General features: G+C 42.8%; 1 protein-coding gene across 1 annotated transcript in view; it reads right to left on the bottom strand.

Annotated features, from left to right (window-relative positions):
• Window positions 1–9,281, bottom strand: part of WARS2 (tryptophanyl tRNA synthetase 2, mitochondrial) — a 60,668-nt gene extending 51,387 nt beyond the window's left edge. Inside the window, exon 1 of the mRNA XM_084835261.1 lies at window positions 9,188–9,281. Coding sequence (XP_084691387.1) covers window positions 9,188–9,232 — 45 coding nt within the window. The 5' untranslated portion in view covers window positions 9,233–9,281. The remainder of the gene's footprint in view (window positions 1–9,187) is intronic.
• Window positions 9,282–16,352: the final 7,071 nt, after the last annotated feature.

The following is a 16,352-nucleotide window of genomic DNA, read 5'->3' as shown; positions in this document are numbered from 1 at the left end:
CTTTCATTCTCTGGTTGCCAGAATGTTTTTCAGACATTAACTACCTCCCTTACTCCCATGAGAAACAAGTATTCTTGTTGATACAAAAAGGAAACCCTAAAGTAAGATTGTCCAAACAGAGTTAGAGTATTCAGTAAGGCTTTTTAAAAACAGAAAATGGAGTTATAACCTAGTATTAGGCATTTTAAAGAATTGGCTTAAATCATCAATCATAAGTAAGTTTTGACAGTTTCATCTCAAAAGAGGGGAGCAACTTTCTGGGTGGCCGCTTTAACTCTACTCTCCACATCAGATGGCTAACCAAAGCTCACATTCAAATTAATCATTTCTTCTGCTAAAATTGTGTTGCTGAAAAAAACATTCACAAAATTCAGACATAGCCATTTCTCACTGTGACTACTAGAAACTAAGGGCAAAGCTACACACTGCCAGAAAACTAAGGACTGCTGCCAAAAACTGCATCTCAGTGTCATGTTCACCCACACCACAACTCATAGTTAAAATATACCTCATGTTCTTTGAACACCATCATCCTGTACCCCACCCCAACCTGTGACAGCCAATGTTGCAGAACGGAGACAGGGAAGTGCACGCACAACGACATCAGGACAGGAGGAACATTTACTGGATGTTATGGAGAGGGGAGAACTCAACTCAGGGGTGCCATTTGTGGCAGCATCCCTGGGTTTCTCCTAGCATATAGGTTCTGCCCTTAAGGTGTGCCCCAGGGCTTTCACAGACCCGGTAGAATTTGTTTTCACTTTTTTTCTTTGAACAACAGGTCCCATGCCATATCACAAACTGCTTTTGAAACTCCACTCAGTTTCAAAAGTAGCTTAGTATGTGGCATAGTGGGAAGGGCCATAGCTCTGTCATAAAGCATATGCTTTGCATCCAGAAGATGCAGTCCCAGGAATTTCCACTTAAAAGGTTGCAGGTACCAGGGCTGGGAAATGCCACTCACTGAGACTCTGGACAGCCCCTGCTAGTCAAAGGACGCAGGCCTGAACTAGCTGGATCAATGGCCTGACTTCGTTAACACGTGAAGATGTCTTATACTAACGCATACATGTATCCTCTTTCATTCCAGAAAAAGACTGTTAATCGTATTTATACTGCATTTCCACAACACATTATGCTCAAAGTGATTCACAAAACAAACAAATACAATTACAGTACATTACAATACAATACAACATTAACTTTAATACAGTTCACTTAAAACATATAGAAATTTAAATAAGGCAAGTGTTTTAACAGAAATCTTAACTTTAGAATAAAAAATGGGTTTCACTAAATTTGTGCAACAGTTACACTGGAGCAATTTGTTAACTGAAGGTGCAGTATGGAATAAAGCTTTAAAAAAATAAAGGAGTGATCACATTAAAGTGCACAATCAAAAACTACACCTAAAACACTGTGACTCGTTATGGGTACCTCAACCACAAAAAATATGTTGACAGTCTGGAGAGAGTTCAGAGTAAAGCAACTTAAATGATCAAATGCTTGGGAACAACTAGCTTCTGGGGGGAAAGAATTCTTTTAAACTGCACATGTATAGCTTAGCTAAACTACAACAACATCTTGGAAAGTTTGCTTTCTTCCCTCCCAGCCTCTCAGGCTAACCAGTCTCTCAGCAACTTAGGCTGTCAGAGTTTGATCTATTACACTTCAGACATTCCCATAGAGCCTGAAATCAACTGGAAATATATTTTAAATATTTTCTATGTGCCAATGTTTAAGATCACGAAGAGAAAGCATTACTACTAGGGCTTCTAATGAGAATCCAATTTTTTCTAGCAATCTCCTCCAAATTACCATTACTATCTCAGCCCTATTCAGACCTCTGCATCATCCAAGAAACTATTTATCCACCCACTAAAGACTGTGGATGGGAAGCTTCATAAATGCAAATAGTTACAGTGTAAGCTGAATCACAAACAATATTTCCCATACATATGCAGCAAAAGTGTCCCTTCTCCCTACCCCAATATTCTTTATAAAAATCGTGAGCTCAAACTAGATACTGATGAAGGAAACTTCATATGCCCCAACACAGCACCACTGCAAGCCCAGCTCTCCAACTATTTAAGGATAAGAGCAAGAGGATAAGAAGAATTTCCTTTTGTTTTAAGCAGAAACAATGAACAAAATATTGTGTCAGCAGATAATGTGAATAATGGAAAGCCCCAAGAAAAATAAACGGCAGTGACAACACTCTTTCTTAGGAACTAGCCATCAAATGGGAGGCAACAGACTGAATGACAAACTTAACTGATCAACAGTGCAGTCCTACACGTATCTACTCAGCGTATATAGGTATATAGGCAACCTAAAAAGTTCAACTAGAATGGAACTCAGTAGAAGTACTAGAATATGTATTTCAAAACAGCAGTTCCGCATTAGCTCCTAATGGACAGATTAGCTAGTGGCAAAAATGGAATGAGATTTAAAACTTATTTACCAAAATAAAACTATCAAAATTAAAAATATGGGTGCCATTTTTATATAATGAAGTACTTAAAACTGGCACATATATCACAGTTGAGGGAAGATAAAATGAAGCATACTTCCAGTACTTCCAAGTACTAAGAAAGGAATAGTAGCCTGAGATTAAACAGTTGGGCTGATATGATACAATAGGGGAGCATAGGTTTTAAATTATGAATAGTTTTGGTAAACTGATGGGATGACTGACTGTAATAATGAAGTTTGTCCTTGTGCTGATTGCTTTTAACTATTTTTCTGAATGGCTCAACATTATTGTTGCATAATACTTTTCTGTGTTTTTGATACTGTATTAATAAAAAAAATTGGTAGCATGAATAATTTCATTTAACTGACAAAATATTTCATTAAAAATGGGAATTCTGAAACCATAGTAAAAAAAACCACACATAAAATACTGAACTTCTATGAGCATTGCTCACTGTTTATTCATCCTGCAAGAGTCAGAAGGCAGCATAGCAGGGAGTTCAGCCTGGTGTTATGAAATCATGGGGCTGGAATGTGCTTCAGTGAAATTTTGAGGTCAGGACATCAGAGCTGAATGCTCAAAAGATCTGGAGTTAGTAAAGGATTAAAAGAGAGAGAGTGAAGAGCTCCCAATGGGGGAAATATAAGCCACAAGAGATGCAAACTGAGACTAGAACCACTCAAGACTTCGCAGTTTTTGTCCAGTGAAAATGTCTTATGAATTCTAAAATTCTATACAATGTTCTTTTAGGACTGGTTCCTCCATTTTTTCTGTAAATAATATGATAAAAATATACACTATGGACTTACTAGAAAATAGCAACAAATTCCACAAACTAATTCTGTAGCGTGAGAACAAGCGCAATATTGCCATCCTCACAAGAAACTGGCTGGGAGGCAAAAGAAGCTATCACCTTTCCTAATGAAACTCACTAAAGTTTAGGATTGAATAAATGCTTGAATGCCCATCAAGTCAAACTGTTCAGATGTATTTCGTGTGGTTTTACTGGATGGCTTCCTAATCCTTGGATAGGGCTTACCAACTTAAATGCCCCTGCTCCTCTGCAAATTTCTAACACAGAGCTTTGGCAGCTGAAGCTTTCCCCCACTTTCTTATCTCCATGCCATGAAAGCCTTGGCTGTTACATTTCTGTGTCAAGATACAGATAAGGCACAGGAGCAGGAATAGTAAAACAAAATAATAAAGTAAATAAAGGTGACAACTCCATTCATGCTTTTACAAGATTCTTGTTTATTTATCTCATCTAGCAAACAAACAAAAACTATCACTGATGGAGAATGTAACTGGAAATACTAGGAAAAAGCATGCAACTATTAAGAACCTTAGCCATAGCAACATCTAACATATCGGCCTTTCTATAAACAAATTCTGAACATTGTCAAAACTGCATGTATGGTGCATGCAAATTAAATTAATTGTTCCAACCTAATTTTGTTAAAATCATGTTATAAGTACAGTAATGACACCCTTGACTGTTAATTGTCAAGATAATCTGAAGCTAGCATTATGTGACTGTGCAGGTTTCCCTTTGCAGAGGTTAATAAAAATTCTGTATGCCATTGAATTGGCTTGTATTTTGGAATAGCAGGCTACAGTTTACGCATATTTCTCTGGAACAGAGCAGGTGAGGAAATGACAAGTTTACCAAAGCTAATTCTAAATACAGGTGGTGTGTGCATGTGTGCGCGTGTGTATGTGTATGAGCGAGAAAAGAGAGCAAACACAGGAAGAGAGGAGCGAATCACTGCTGACATGTGTGACAAGGAAGATTGATGGTTTCCCTCTCTAGTTTTTCCTACTGTGAAGGCACACAGGGGGTGGGGAAAGGAACGAAGAAGCTGCTCTGCCAGCAACAAAGCAAGCTGCTGCCTTTATACCATTCAAGCACTGATTAATGAGGCGGCAGCAACTCAGGAAATGGAGAAGGATCATGCTTAGACTTCCCCCTTACTTTACTTAATTATAATTTGATCCATAGAATTCCACATAGCTTCTGTTATTTGCTAGTTATGATTTTTAAGCTGGTACAACAAAGAGAAACAACTAAGACAGAAAAGAAGGCAGGCAGAACAGAAAAACTGTTTACAAGGTCTTTCCTTGAACTGAAGAATATGAATTCTAAATCTTTTTGCAAACACGGTTCAAACAACTCAGGCATACAAGCATAGCCCACTTAAAATTCACTGCCTTTTATATGCCCTACTCTGCCAGAACCTGGAAAGAACCTCAAGCAGTTCAGTGTACAGATAACCTGCAATTTGTATCCTTTTACCAGTTCATGTGTTCTAGCATCACATACTGTATCATTATCAAGAAAATGCCACGTATATGCAGACAAATTGACTGAACTAATTAAACTGAAACATTCGGCTAGAATTTGAGGGAATACCCCCCCCCCCGAAAAATTAATTGGCTTCAAAAAATCCCAACTGCTATCTTAGGCCCTAGACTTTTTCCAAATCTTATGTTGTACACAGATAAGTAATAATGATGCCACTGGTACTGATGAATGGTACATAAGACCACTTCAACTGAAATCCAGTTAAGTCTTAGCGTATAAGACTAATACCCACTTATCTGGGAGTAAGCCCTATAATGTATTGTTCTCCACTCTATACCTGTAGATAAACTTCATCAAGTAATGCATTAGAACTATATATGCCAGAAATATAATAATATTTATAAAATATTTATATTGAATATTACTATTCTCAGGGCTGGTGTCAAAGGTAGGCATGGTTGGGCACCTGTTGAGGTGCCCAACCATGACAAGAGTCTCCTGGCCTTGCCCCTCCTCTTCATCACTGGCACCTGCTTGTTAACCTGCCTCTCATGCTGGCCCAGACAATGGTGGTGGCGAGAAGGAGGAGCAGGAGATGCCAGGGCCTGCTTGCTCACTCGCTCTCTACCTATGAAGGAAGAAAGTGGTGGCCATGATGAGATGGAGAATGAGGAGCAGCAGCACCTGGTGACGATGGTAGTGAGAAGGTAGACTTGATGGGAGAGGGGGCCCATTTAGGGCGTGTTGCGTAAGGGACCTCACAAACCTGGAGCCAGCACTGACTATTCTATATTTCTAAAAAGCAATTTCAGTTAATACAGATTGTAAGGACTGAGAGCAAAGAGGGAGTAAAATGACACTAGAGAAATCACCTTCAATATTTTCAGGCTTGAGGCTCACCTTTGGCCCTAACCTACAACATGGGCTCATTTCAATTTTTTCACCATATGTCCACCTTTTCTTTCTTTCTCTCGCAATCCTTCCCCACTGCCTTTCCAACTAATTCCTCCAGTTTTTCTTTTCTTTCTCCCATTCTCTTAAAAGCACCATAAACAAACAAAAAGAAGAAAACAGCGATGGAGCTACTGGTGGGACCCACCTTAGGCAGGAATGTGATGAAGTTTGTGGGTTTCAACCCAGCAACTGAAGACCGACACACTAAAGGGGAATCCACTAGAGAAGATCCCTAATAGTGTCAGGAGAATAGAATGGCATATGCATTAGAAGTTACAAAACTTACACTAAAATTGCAAAATCTTAAGTAGAGAGTTTGAAGCTCCAGCCACATCCAAATACATACAAAACATGTGTTTGCATGTGGCAGGATGCTCCAAACTCTGAAGAAATCAACTTCTGACTGATTGCTAATTTTGATAGGCATGGTCAACATTTCTACAAGTGCTAGCTTGCTCACTTTTTTCCTTAACACAATTAAGATTTGTGTGCATTCACAAGTTGCACAAGTACGCTAAAGATTAAAGTTACGCAAATGCACATGGAAATATTTCTGGGTAAGATTAAATTGCCACAAGCCTAGAAATTGAAAACAAGCAAAACTACAGAAACTGCAGGGTTGGCCACACAATACTTTTTTGGTTTGAGTCTCAGTCACATACCTACTGTGTTTGGGAAATGCAATGCATGAACTAGGTATCACCAACAGCAAATTCAGACACTGCCTCAGCAGCTTATCAAGCCAGTGCAATCACGGAAATTGCCACCAGCTGCAGCCATGCTCCAGACAGGTGCATGCCTGAGGATGGTCATGACAGCTCCTGTGTAGGAAAGATACAGTGTGAACCTGATCTTAGAATAATGGACATCTGGAGGATTGGGCTTTCACTCCTCACCCTGAGGATCAGTGAGACTATCTTCTATGATAGCATTTGCATGATTTGTATGGTAGCATTTGCTGGTTTAAAAACCTGAACTCTGAAATCTTGTTGCATTAACAATGGCATCTACTGGGACACTAATATACATGCCAAGCCCAGATAAAGGCATTCGTCTTAAAATCAGGGCTGGATAGCAATCATGTTTTCTAACAAGTAGGAATAAGTAGACACAGAAGACAATAACCAGAGTATCATAACTCATGAAATAATGTTGCTTGCCACATGGATGTATAGATATGTTTCAGGTTTCTGGAGCATTTGACTGAATGCACGCAACCCTCCCAATACATGCTACCCTATGGGAAGGAACAAGAGAGCAAGGGAGGCAGTCAAAGAAGATAAACACCTGCTTCGACTCCAGATAGACTGTCCCCTCATCCACCTGCGTGACTTTGAGTATCTCTACACCAGCCTAAAATCCCACATTTAAAATGGGACTTTCTGCTTCTGTTTTAAATGTAAGATCACAATGGACTCCCTTTACACGTGCTTCCTTTCCCCCCACCTTCTCCCCCTTATCTGAGTCTTCCATATGTTTCACTGGTCTAGCTCTTCTTCTTGCAGCTTTTCCTTTTTCATGGAGGAACACAAGCAGGGTAATTTGATACCTCATTATCTCTGCTCTATTTAAAAATGGAATAAAAGTCATTTAGTGCAGGAGATGCCCCGGAGGTCATCTACAGGGCCCACAAACTTCCCCTAGTGATCAATCTGAATAGCAGGATAAAGCTCCTTGTGAAGAAGCCCTATGTATCACTAACTTTCCAGCGAGAAAAAATAGAAGAAAAAGTTTTAAAAGTACATCAGACCCTGTTCCTGCTGCTGTCCATGCATGTATGGGGGGAGGGGGTTCCTGAAAAGGGAAGCCTGCTCTACAGCAGCAGATTCCCCTGATGATGGCAGAACCCTGATCACGCAGAGTTCTATATCATGAGGGGAGTCTATGTGCATAGAGCAAGTTCCCCTCTTCAGATGTTCACACACACACACACACACACACACACACACGGACAGTGGGGCCAGTGGAGACATGCCAGTATGCACAGCCCTGCTTTCCCCCGCTCACGATCATATTATTGTATTGTATTTTACTTGCAAGTCATCCTGGAAAGATTTGTATCTTTAAAGATGGGGATTAAAAACACAGGAAAATACTATAATAAATAATAACAAATAGGAAGCAATGTCTTAGCGTATGGTTTCTCTGAGACTGCAGTTTCGGTGTTCTTTAAGCCCCTTGTTTCTGTCAATATGTGAGTACCCTCAACATTGCATCGTCTACTCCAGCAAGCTCTAGGTTGTTTTAACTAGCTCCGCCATTTAGGAGTCTGCTGAAGTACAAATTCTCAGAATCATAACTGACTGATAACTACCTAGCATTGAGATTTAGTTTTTAAAAACCCTATTGGCTGGTATAGTTCCTGCAGTTTATAATGAACAAGGTGACACTATACTTAGTCTGTATTGAGAGAGAAAGCAAGAGAAAAGTGGACTACGGTCATCCAGCCAGAGGGAGAGGGTGAAAAGAGAAATAAGAGAAAGGATGTTCCAACATTCAGATTCAGAGGCACTAAAGCTAGTTTTTCCAACCCCCCTAATAACAACACATGATGGGCTTACATAATGGAATGCTCTTCCATAAAGTAAAGTAAACTAAAACATCCCTGCACGTAGAAAAATAGCATGTCAGGGAGAAGGCTAGGCTACAATCCTTTATTTCTCTCTCTGTGTATCATTATATGTAAATGCACTGTGACTCCCAAGTACCAAAACCACTTTTATTTCTGCTGCATCAGAAACAAAGATACTCTTGTGGCACCTTAAAGACTAACGGATGTATTATGGCATAAGTTTGTTAGTCTTTAATATGCTATAAGAGCCTGCTTTCTTTCTTTTCTTTATTAGCTACATTTTTACTCCACCCTTTTATCAAGCTTTACTTCTATACAATTATTCAGTGCAGCAGCGTCAAAAACGAAAATAGCTGTAACGATAACTAACCTCCGATCGGAGCTGGCATCTTAAGAAGAAGACACCAAGGACCTCAGAACAGTATTCATTATCTCTCTCTTATGGTCATAGCAAACCTCTGGGATGGGTTAGGGCGGCTGAGAGACGGTGAGGAGCCCGAGGCCCCCACCTAGCCACAATACTCACTGGGTATTTGAGCCCAGTCACTCTAACCACTGCGCCAGACGAGCTCCCAGCTTTGCCAACTCCTCAGCCAGGAGATCAACAACTAGGGGCAGAAAAAGAAACGACGACCAGCCCCCATTAGACAAGTATCGCGAACAAGGCGAGGGCGGGGAGGCCTGGCGGGCGGCAGGCGGGCCGCCGCGACGCCACTGCCACGGTCGCTGCCACCAGCTTAAGGGGTGAGCTGACCCCGCTGCGCTCGCGCTGCTCCGCCCCGCCAGGCAAGGAGACGAAACCGCGAGCCAAAGCGCCACTTCCCGCTCTTCGAGGGGGCCGCATCTCCCTCCTCCCCACCCACAGGCTCCGGGGCCGGGCTACCTGCGCGAGGTGAAGCGTCCGAATGGAAGAGCTGGGCGCGGCCATATTGGAAGGACCTGGGAAACGAGCGTGTGGTGCTGCGCCTGCGCACTGCGGCCCGGCAGTCAGCTCGGCCCCGAGTTCCCCGGCCGAGCACCTCCCTCGCGGGGCGGGGCTGCGTCAGGGGAAGCGGGCGGGCAGGCAGGCAGGCAGCCGGAGCGGGGACTCCTGCCTGCCTGGTTAGCGCCGTGGCAGCCCGCACAACGCGTTCGGAAAGGGGCTGCGTTCTTTTGATGCAATTGCTACAGCCCTTGTGTAATTGTTATAACTCACAGTTAATCATAACAAATTGAGCCTGCGGTAAAATATTGCAGTGTGAAGTGCTCCTATTTAGAGTTCCAGCCAGTACCCTTTTCCAGGGTGCCCCATCCCCTTCTTCGCCCTCCCCTTCCTCGACAGTCAGTCACCTCTCACTCAGTGGCCACCGGCATGCCCTGTCCGCATCGGGCTGCTTTGGCGGTCCCCGGCCGGGGTTTTTTCTCTAAAGAGGCTCTTTTAATTAAATTCTACAAACGGGGGTTTCCCTGAGCTTACTGATACCTCCCGTGTGCGTGCGTGCGTGCGTGGTGCTCCTTCGGTTACATAATACTAACATTAGTAATAAATAATGTTATTCATAATATAACACTAATAATACTAAACCCAAATTGCAGATGAGGGGATTTGAGGCCGAGAAACAGTGGCTTACCTAAGGCCACTGTCTCTAACAAGCGCATTTCTAGGCAGTTAAAACATTTGGGACCCAGGCCACTAGGACACAAATCTGCATTTAATTTGCATATGCTAATATAGATAGATGATAGATGGATAGATAGATAGATAGATAGATAGATATGCAATTTTTGAAATAATTACTAGCATTTATATTTCACTGAAGGCAAAGTCAGCCAATTAATTTCTCATCCAAATTGCCTCAAATAAACTTCTTCAATCAGTTTAGAGCCTCATCTGGAAGCACTGCTGTCTTTCTCTCATGATCTACCCTGGTCTCCCATATTCAAGCAGCTACAGCAGGTTTTCTGGCACATTGTAGTGGTGGTGGGGCACTCTTCTTATTTCAGATTTCAACTGGGAGGAAGGCTTGCAATTGGCCTTTCCTTCTGTATTGACATATTGCTGTTTAAACTTCTGTTGAACATTACCACTTATTTATTGATAAACAAAAAGAACAGTGGTTGCTGTGTGCCTCCGTTCCCTTCCTCATCAGGACAAGTCTTTTGGTAATTTGTGGGCATATTTGGGGAGGAGGAGTCTCCTCTAGTGCTGTGCGGAAAATTTCAATTCCATTTTTGGCACGGGGGGGGGGGCGCTCTGGAGAAAGAAGCTGGGAGACCTGAGAATTTCTGAACTCCCAGGAGACCATGTGACCTCTCCCCCTCCAATAGGCATTCAGGAAGAACTCCTGGCTGGAGAAGAGTCCTGGGCTCCTGCAAGTGCAGGGCGTGTTTAAAAATAAATAGAAAGAACACCCATCAAGAATCACCTACACTTAAATAAGGTATGTGGAAATCCTGTCCCCCTCGCCAAGGAGAAAATTCTCTGAAATTCTCCCCCTCCCTGCGAAAGAGGCAGAAAAAAACAATGCCACTTTCGCAGGGAGAGAAAAAGTTCCTGAAAATAGGGAGCAGGATTCAGCACAGCACTAGTCTCCTCTGTGACTTATGCTCTTGACTGCACATCACTGATACAAACAGCTGCAGAGGGATCTTGGAGAATCCAAAAGTTAAAAAGTGTGTGTGTGTGTGTGTGTGTGTGTGAGAGAGAGAGAGAGAGAGAGAGAGAGGGTCCATCACCTTTGGGCTGATCTGCTCAATTACACAGAGTGCGAGGACAGCCGGTCTGAAGTTGGTCTAAGGACATATGGTGCGTTGAGTTCCATTTTCTTGGTGGAAAGGTGGACTACAAATCAAATACATAAAATCCAACGTGCATAGTGGATTCCCCATAAAATATCTGGAGAATTGGCTTTGTGATAGAAGCCAACACATATAGGTTGACTTTGGACATGCCATCCCCATGTGCATGTGCTATTGACGTCGTTGAGTTAAGGACAAATATCTTTTTATCTCCCACTTTCCTATTCTGAAAGCATTGAAGGTGACTTACTAAAACAATATCAGAAATATCTAATAAACAGATTAAAAAGAATGTAAACAAACATAAAGCTGCAGCAAAAATGACAATAAAATCAGTTAAAGTCACTAAAAATTAATCCTATTGCTGGACATGCCCCCCCAACAGGTTTGCTCACACGCGCATGCACACGCCCCCATTCACATACTCAGCCAGAGCAGCCTCCCTCTTTGCAGCTGCAGCAGGAACTGAAGGAGCAAAGACAGCTTGAAGCCAACAGAAAAGCCGAGTGTTGCATGGAGCCACAAAGCATCTCCACTTCAAGGTGCCTGGAGCATCTGGAAGTGGTGGCTCCCAAGGACACTGTGTGCATGCACCGTTTGCCATTCCTAATGAGTCAGGAGAAGGGGTGCATGGAGCTGGATCTGCCACTTCAAGGTGTTCCAGACAGCAAAGAGGGAGCTACTGCCGGTGCATGCGTGCATCTCCTACCTGAAGATTCCAGGGAATGGACCTGGGACCTTCTACATGCAAAGCATGTGCTCCACCACTAAGCCATGGCCCCTCCTTAACAACTCTGTTCTTGAAACAACTGCACTGGCTTCGTGTTTGTTTCTGGGCAGAATTCAAAGTGCTGGTGATGACCTTTACAACGCTGAATGGTTTGGGACTGGGATACTTGCCTTCTCCCTTATGAGCCTGCCCACCTATTGAGATCATCTTCAGAGGACCTCCTCAGTGTCCCAGCATCCCCAGAAACACACTTAGTTGGGACTAGGGAGAGGGCCTTTTCAGGAGCTGTGCCTATGCTCTGGAACTCTCTTCTCAGGATGATAACCACTCCCTTCTTGCCTCTTCTCTAATGACCTTCCACAAGAAAACATCCTTTTTAGGAAGGCATTTGAGCTTGAACTGCTGTTGTACTGAATTTGGTTTTTTAACTGTCTCTAGTTCTTTTAAAATAATTTTACTGCTGTATTCTGTTATTTTCTGCTGCTGTTTTAGCCTTTTATTGTAAGGGTTGTTTTAAGTTGTTAATTTATGTTTTTATCCTATTTTTTATGTTTGTTGCCTTGTGATAAAATACTAAATAAAAATACAATTTTACCTTCCCTTTCCTATGGAGTTCTTCCCCACCACAGTCACCAATATGTTTTTAAGGTTAGTTTAAACTACAAAGTCTGAATTTCCATTTTGAAACAAACCTATTTTGAAACAAAGGCTCTTTTGATTGCACACACATGGAGGCTTTCATACAGCAACATCTTCAAACCACAAGTCTGGTAGCAGAGGCCAGGCTCAGATTACAGGCAACCTGCCGTGATGGGTCCCTTCCCTTATGTTTAGGTTCTACCTCACGTTTTCTTTAAAAGCTCTAGAAAAAGCTGACCCCCCCCCCGCCATCTTAAGCATTTAATCGTGCACCAAGTCTACTATTAGCTCCCCTCCCCCACTGCTCCTGAAAACACCCACCTTAAGGCTGAAACACATTTCTACCAGAAATACTTGCCCCTTAGATATTATTTATTTTAATATCCAGCCTCAAGAAGTCTTCCACATAACTTGAAAGCTTGCATATTAAATTGTAAACTTTGGTTGTTCCTAATAAATATACTGGTTTAATGTCCCTGAAAGTCAGAAACTGTTCTGAAGGAACCTTCATCCAGACTCCTGTATGCAACTCACTGACCAACGTGTGTCACTACAGCAGATAACTTACCCAGAGTATCTGGCTGGGGTACAGGATGTGGGGGGAGTTCACCACTGCAGTTGGCTGCTGTACAGAGATTTGTAGATGCACGTACAGTGCTGTTCTCCTTGAATAAATTCAAGGAAATCCTGTGCAGATTTTATTGTCCAGTGATCCTGCTGCCCTCGTCTCTCCTTATCGCATCTTCTCTCCTATGTATACCTACCTCCAGGTGCCACATCATGGTTTGCATATCCTGTGCTCCTTATTTGATTCTTCATTAGCAGAAGCTGGCCAGCATATGCCTTGTGCTCAGCAGATGTTCAATCACTCCAAAACTTGTGCCTGAGATTCAAGGAAGGCAAGAGCAACAGAAGGCCAAATGTTAACCATCTACTTGAAGCATTTTCAAATCTGCTGTTCCATCATTTTCCTCATTTTTACTCTGCCTGTCTTTTGTCTTCTCTCTTCACCTTTATCTATAGAATACAAGTGTCACAACTGTACACAACAAAAGATGGAGACTGATAATAGGTTTTAAGAGATTTGAAAGTGGACTGGAATGAAGGAAGCAAGTTTGCCATTGATGTGCATACATCATACATTTCTTTTGTCCTCTCAGATATTGCAGGTTTTGAAACACTGAGAAAAACTGAAAAATGTGTTGACCAGTGGCAGGACTGGGATGATGTGTGCATCACAGGCAGTAGTGGTCAGAGCTGCTAAGATGATAACCTTAAAGAGCAGGCAGGATCATATGAGAGCCAATATTCCTTCAGATACCCTGGGTCCTCGGCCCTTTAGAGCTTTATAAGTGTCAAAATGAGCACTTCCAATTTAGCCAGGAAAGACACTGGAAGCCTGTGAAGATTCTTAATCACTGGTGGTGAAAGGAGTTGATTTTAACAAGTCCCCAAGTTAGCAACCTGACTGCCATATTCTGAACAAGTCGAGGTTTCCGAGCAGTCTTCAAAGGCACCCCAATGTACAACACATAGCAGTAATCTGACCTGACTGTGACCAGAGTATGAATAACTGGGGCAATGCTGTCTCTATCAGGGAAGAGCTGCAGTTGGTATACCAACAGAACCTGTTAAATGGCACTTTGTCACACAGGGACCACATCAGCATCTAAAGCCATGGCTGAATTTAACAGCACTCCAAGCCACTGATCTTTCTAATACAAGGTGATGCACATCGGGGCAAAAACTTCAAGTATAACCTGATGAGATCTGAACTAGCGGTGACCAACCAGGAAAGAGATCTTGGGGTTGTGGTGGACAGCTCAGTGAAGATGTAAGCCCAGTGTGCAGCTGCTGTAAAAAAGGCAAACTCCATGTTAGGCATAATTAGAAAAAGGAATTGAGAATAATACTGCCAGTATCATACTGCTCTTATACAAATCTATGGAGCAACCACACTTGGAATACTGTGTCCAGTTCTGGTCACCACACCTAAAAAAAAGATATTGTAGAGCTGGAAAAGATGCAAAAAAGGGCAACTGAAATGATCAAGGGGCTGGAGCATCTCCCCTAAAAGAAGGTTACTACAGCTGGGCTTGTTTAGCTTGGGAAAAAGGAGGGTAAGTGGAGACATGATAGAGGTCTACAAAATTATGCATGGTGTGGAGAATGTGGATAGGGAGACATTTCTCTCCCTCTCTCAAAACACTAGAACCTGGGGTCATCCCGTGAAGCTGATTGGTGATTCAGGAGAGATAAAAGGAAGTACTTCTTCACGCAGCGCATAGTTAAACTACGGAATTGCTACCACAGGATGTAGTGATGGCCACCAATTTGGATGGCTTTAAGAGGGGGTTGGACAAATTCCTGGAAGAAAAGGCTATCAATGGCTACTAGTCTTGATGGCTATGTGCTCCCTCCAGTACCTGAGGAAGTGAGCCTATGTACACCATTTGCTGGGGAACATGGGTGGGAGGGTGCTGTTGCACTCATGCCCTGCTTCTGGGTTTCCCATGGGCAGCTGGTTGGCCACTGTGTGAACGGAATGCTGGACTAGATGGACCCTTGGTCTGATCCAGCATGGCTCTTCTTATGTTCTTATGTACTTATGTTCTTAAGGCAGATCAACACCCTCATGTGGCATCAAGTCCGGGATGATGTTGTTTTTGAACATACCAACCTGGCATTAAGCAACAGCACCTGGGTTACCCTGGCTTGGAGAAGGATAGGAAGATTTGTTTGGCCTCTTCTTATTAATCACCCTGTCCAGCCCCCACTGATATCTCTTCCTCACTCCAGAGGAATCAGAGGAATATATGATAAAAAGATTTTTTTTTTAAATAGACCCATCAAAAGTTCATCAAATTATCAACATAGTTGATAATTGCACAGAAGAACTTTCTGGTGGCTTGTGCCCCATGTTAATTACTGTGTATATATTGGGGGACTTCAACATTTGGATTTTCCAATTTAGTTAACAAAATGCTTTATCCTGGCCCTGAAAAGGATGTTCCTTCTGTCCATAGAAAGTGTTTGTTGGAGTCAAAAGGGTTAGGAACTGGAGAGGTTTCAGGCACAATAATTCCATTTTATGTATAGATCAATGTGGAATTGGAGTTCACCACAAATGCATAGCCTGGGGGATCAGGAGAACCACATGTCATGCCTCAGGAGCATGCAGATGTCTGCTTAATACTCTGGTTCTGTACACAGAGGGAGCAATCCTATGATCCCAGGAGAGCATCCCAGATACCATAGGATTCTTCGGCATCCCCCCTCCAAGGCCATAGACAATACCATGATTTCAGAAGGGGGAATCCTATCTCTCCCCCACCCACTCCCCCACCCCCTCACAGCAGCCGCAGAAAGAACTACTCCAGCGGTTTTCCAAGGTCGCAAAAGCAGCCTCGGAGGACCTTGGAGAGATCTGCAAGAAGGCATTCCGGAGGGTGGCAAGAGGAGAGGCCAGGAAATGATGTTTCCTATGGCCTCTCCAGTCCCTGCCCTGTTCCACCCTGCCAGTGCAACTACTCTAGACAAGCTTGGAGGCCTGTATAGAAGAAAAAGTGGTTAAAAAAAGGAGGACTGAGAGGTGGAAATCACCTCCATTGTGCCTCTCACCCTCCCGGCAGCAGCCCGGCAGGACACTGGATACTCAGAAGCCTCCAAAATCAGAGGCTTACATCTAACGAGGGCACAACCCATAGAATTGCACCTCACTGGCTACTGTTATAAATAAATGGGCCTCTGTATCACAAAGGCACAACTCCCTTTCATTAAAAGTGTGGCCGTTGGATGTCCTGTGTATGTCTGTGCTGAGGTATGTAAAAGTAGCTGCAACAAATCATCTTAAAATATACAGGTTCATGTATGTATGTATGAGAGCCTTCAAAACTTGTTG

The sequence above is a fragment of the Heloderma suspectum genome, chromosome 2 (assembly GCF_057233095.1).
Source record: "Heloderma suspectum isolate Gila_16-S chromosome 2, 16-S_ref, whole genome shotgun sequence".
Lineage (NCBI taxonomy): Eukaryota > Metazoa > Chordata > Lepidosauria > Squamata > Helodermatidae > Heloderma > Heloderma suspectum.
The sequence above is the reverse complement of the archived record's forward strand: the minus strand, read 5'-3'. Positions and strand labels throughout refer to the sequence as shown.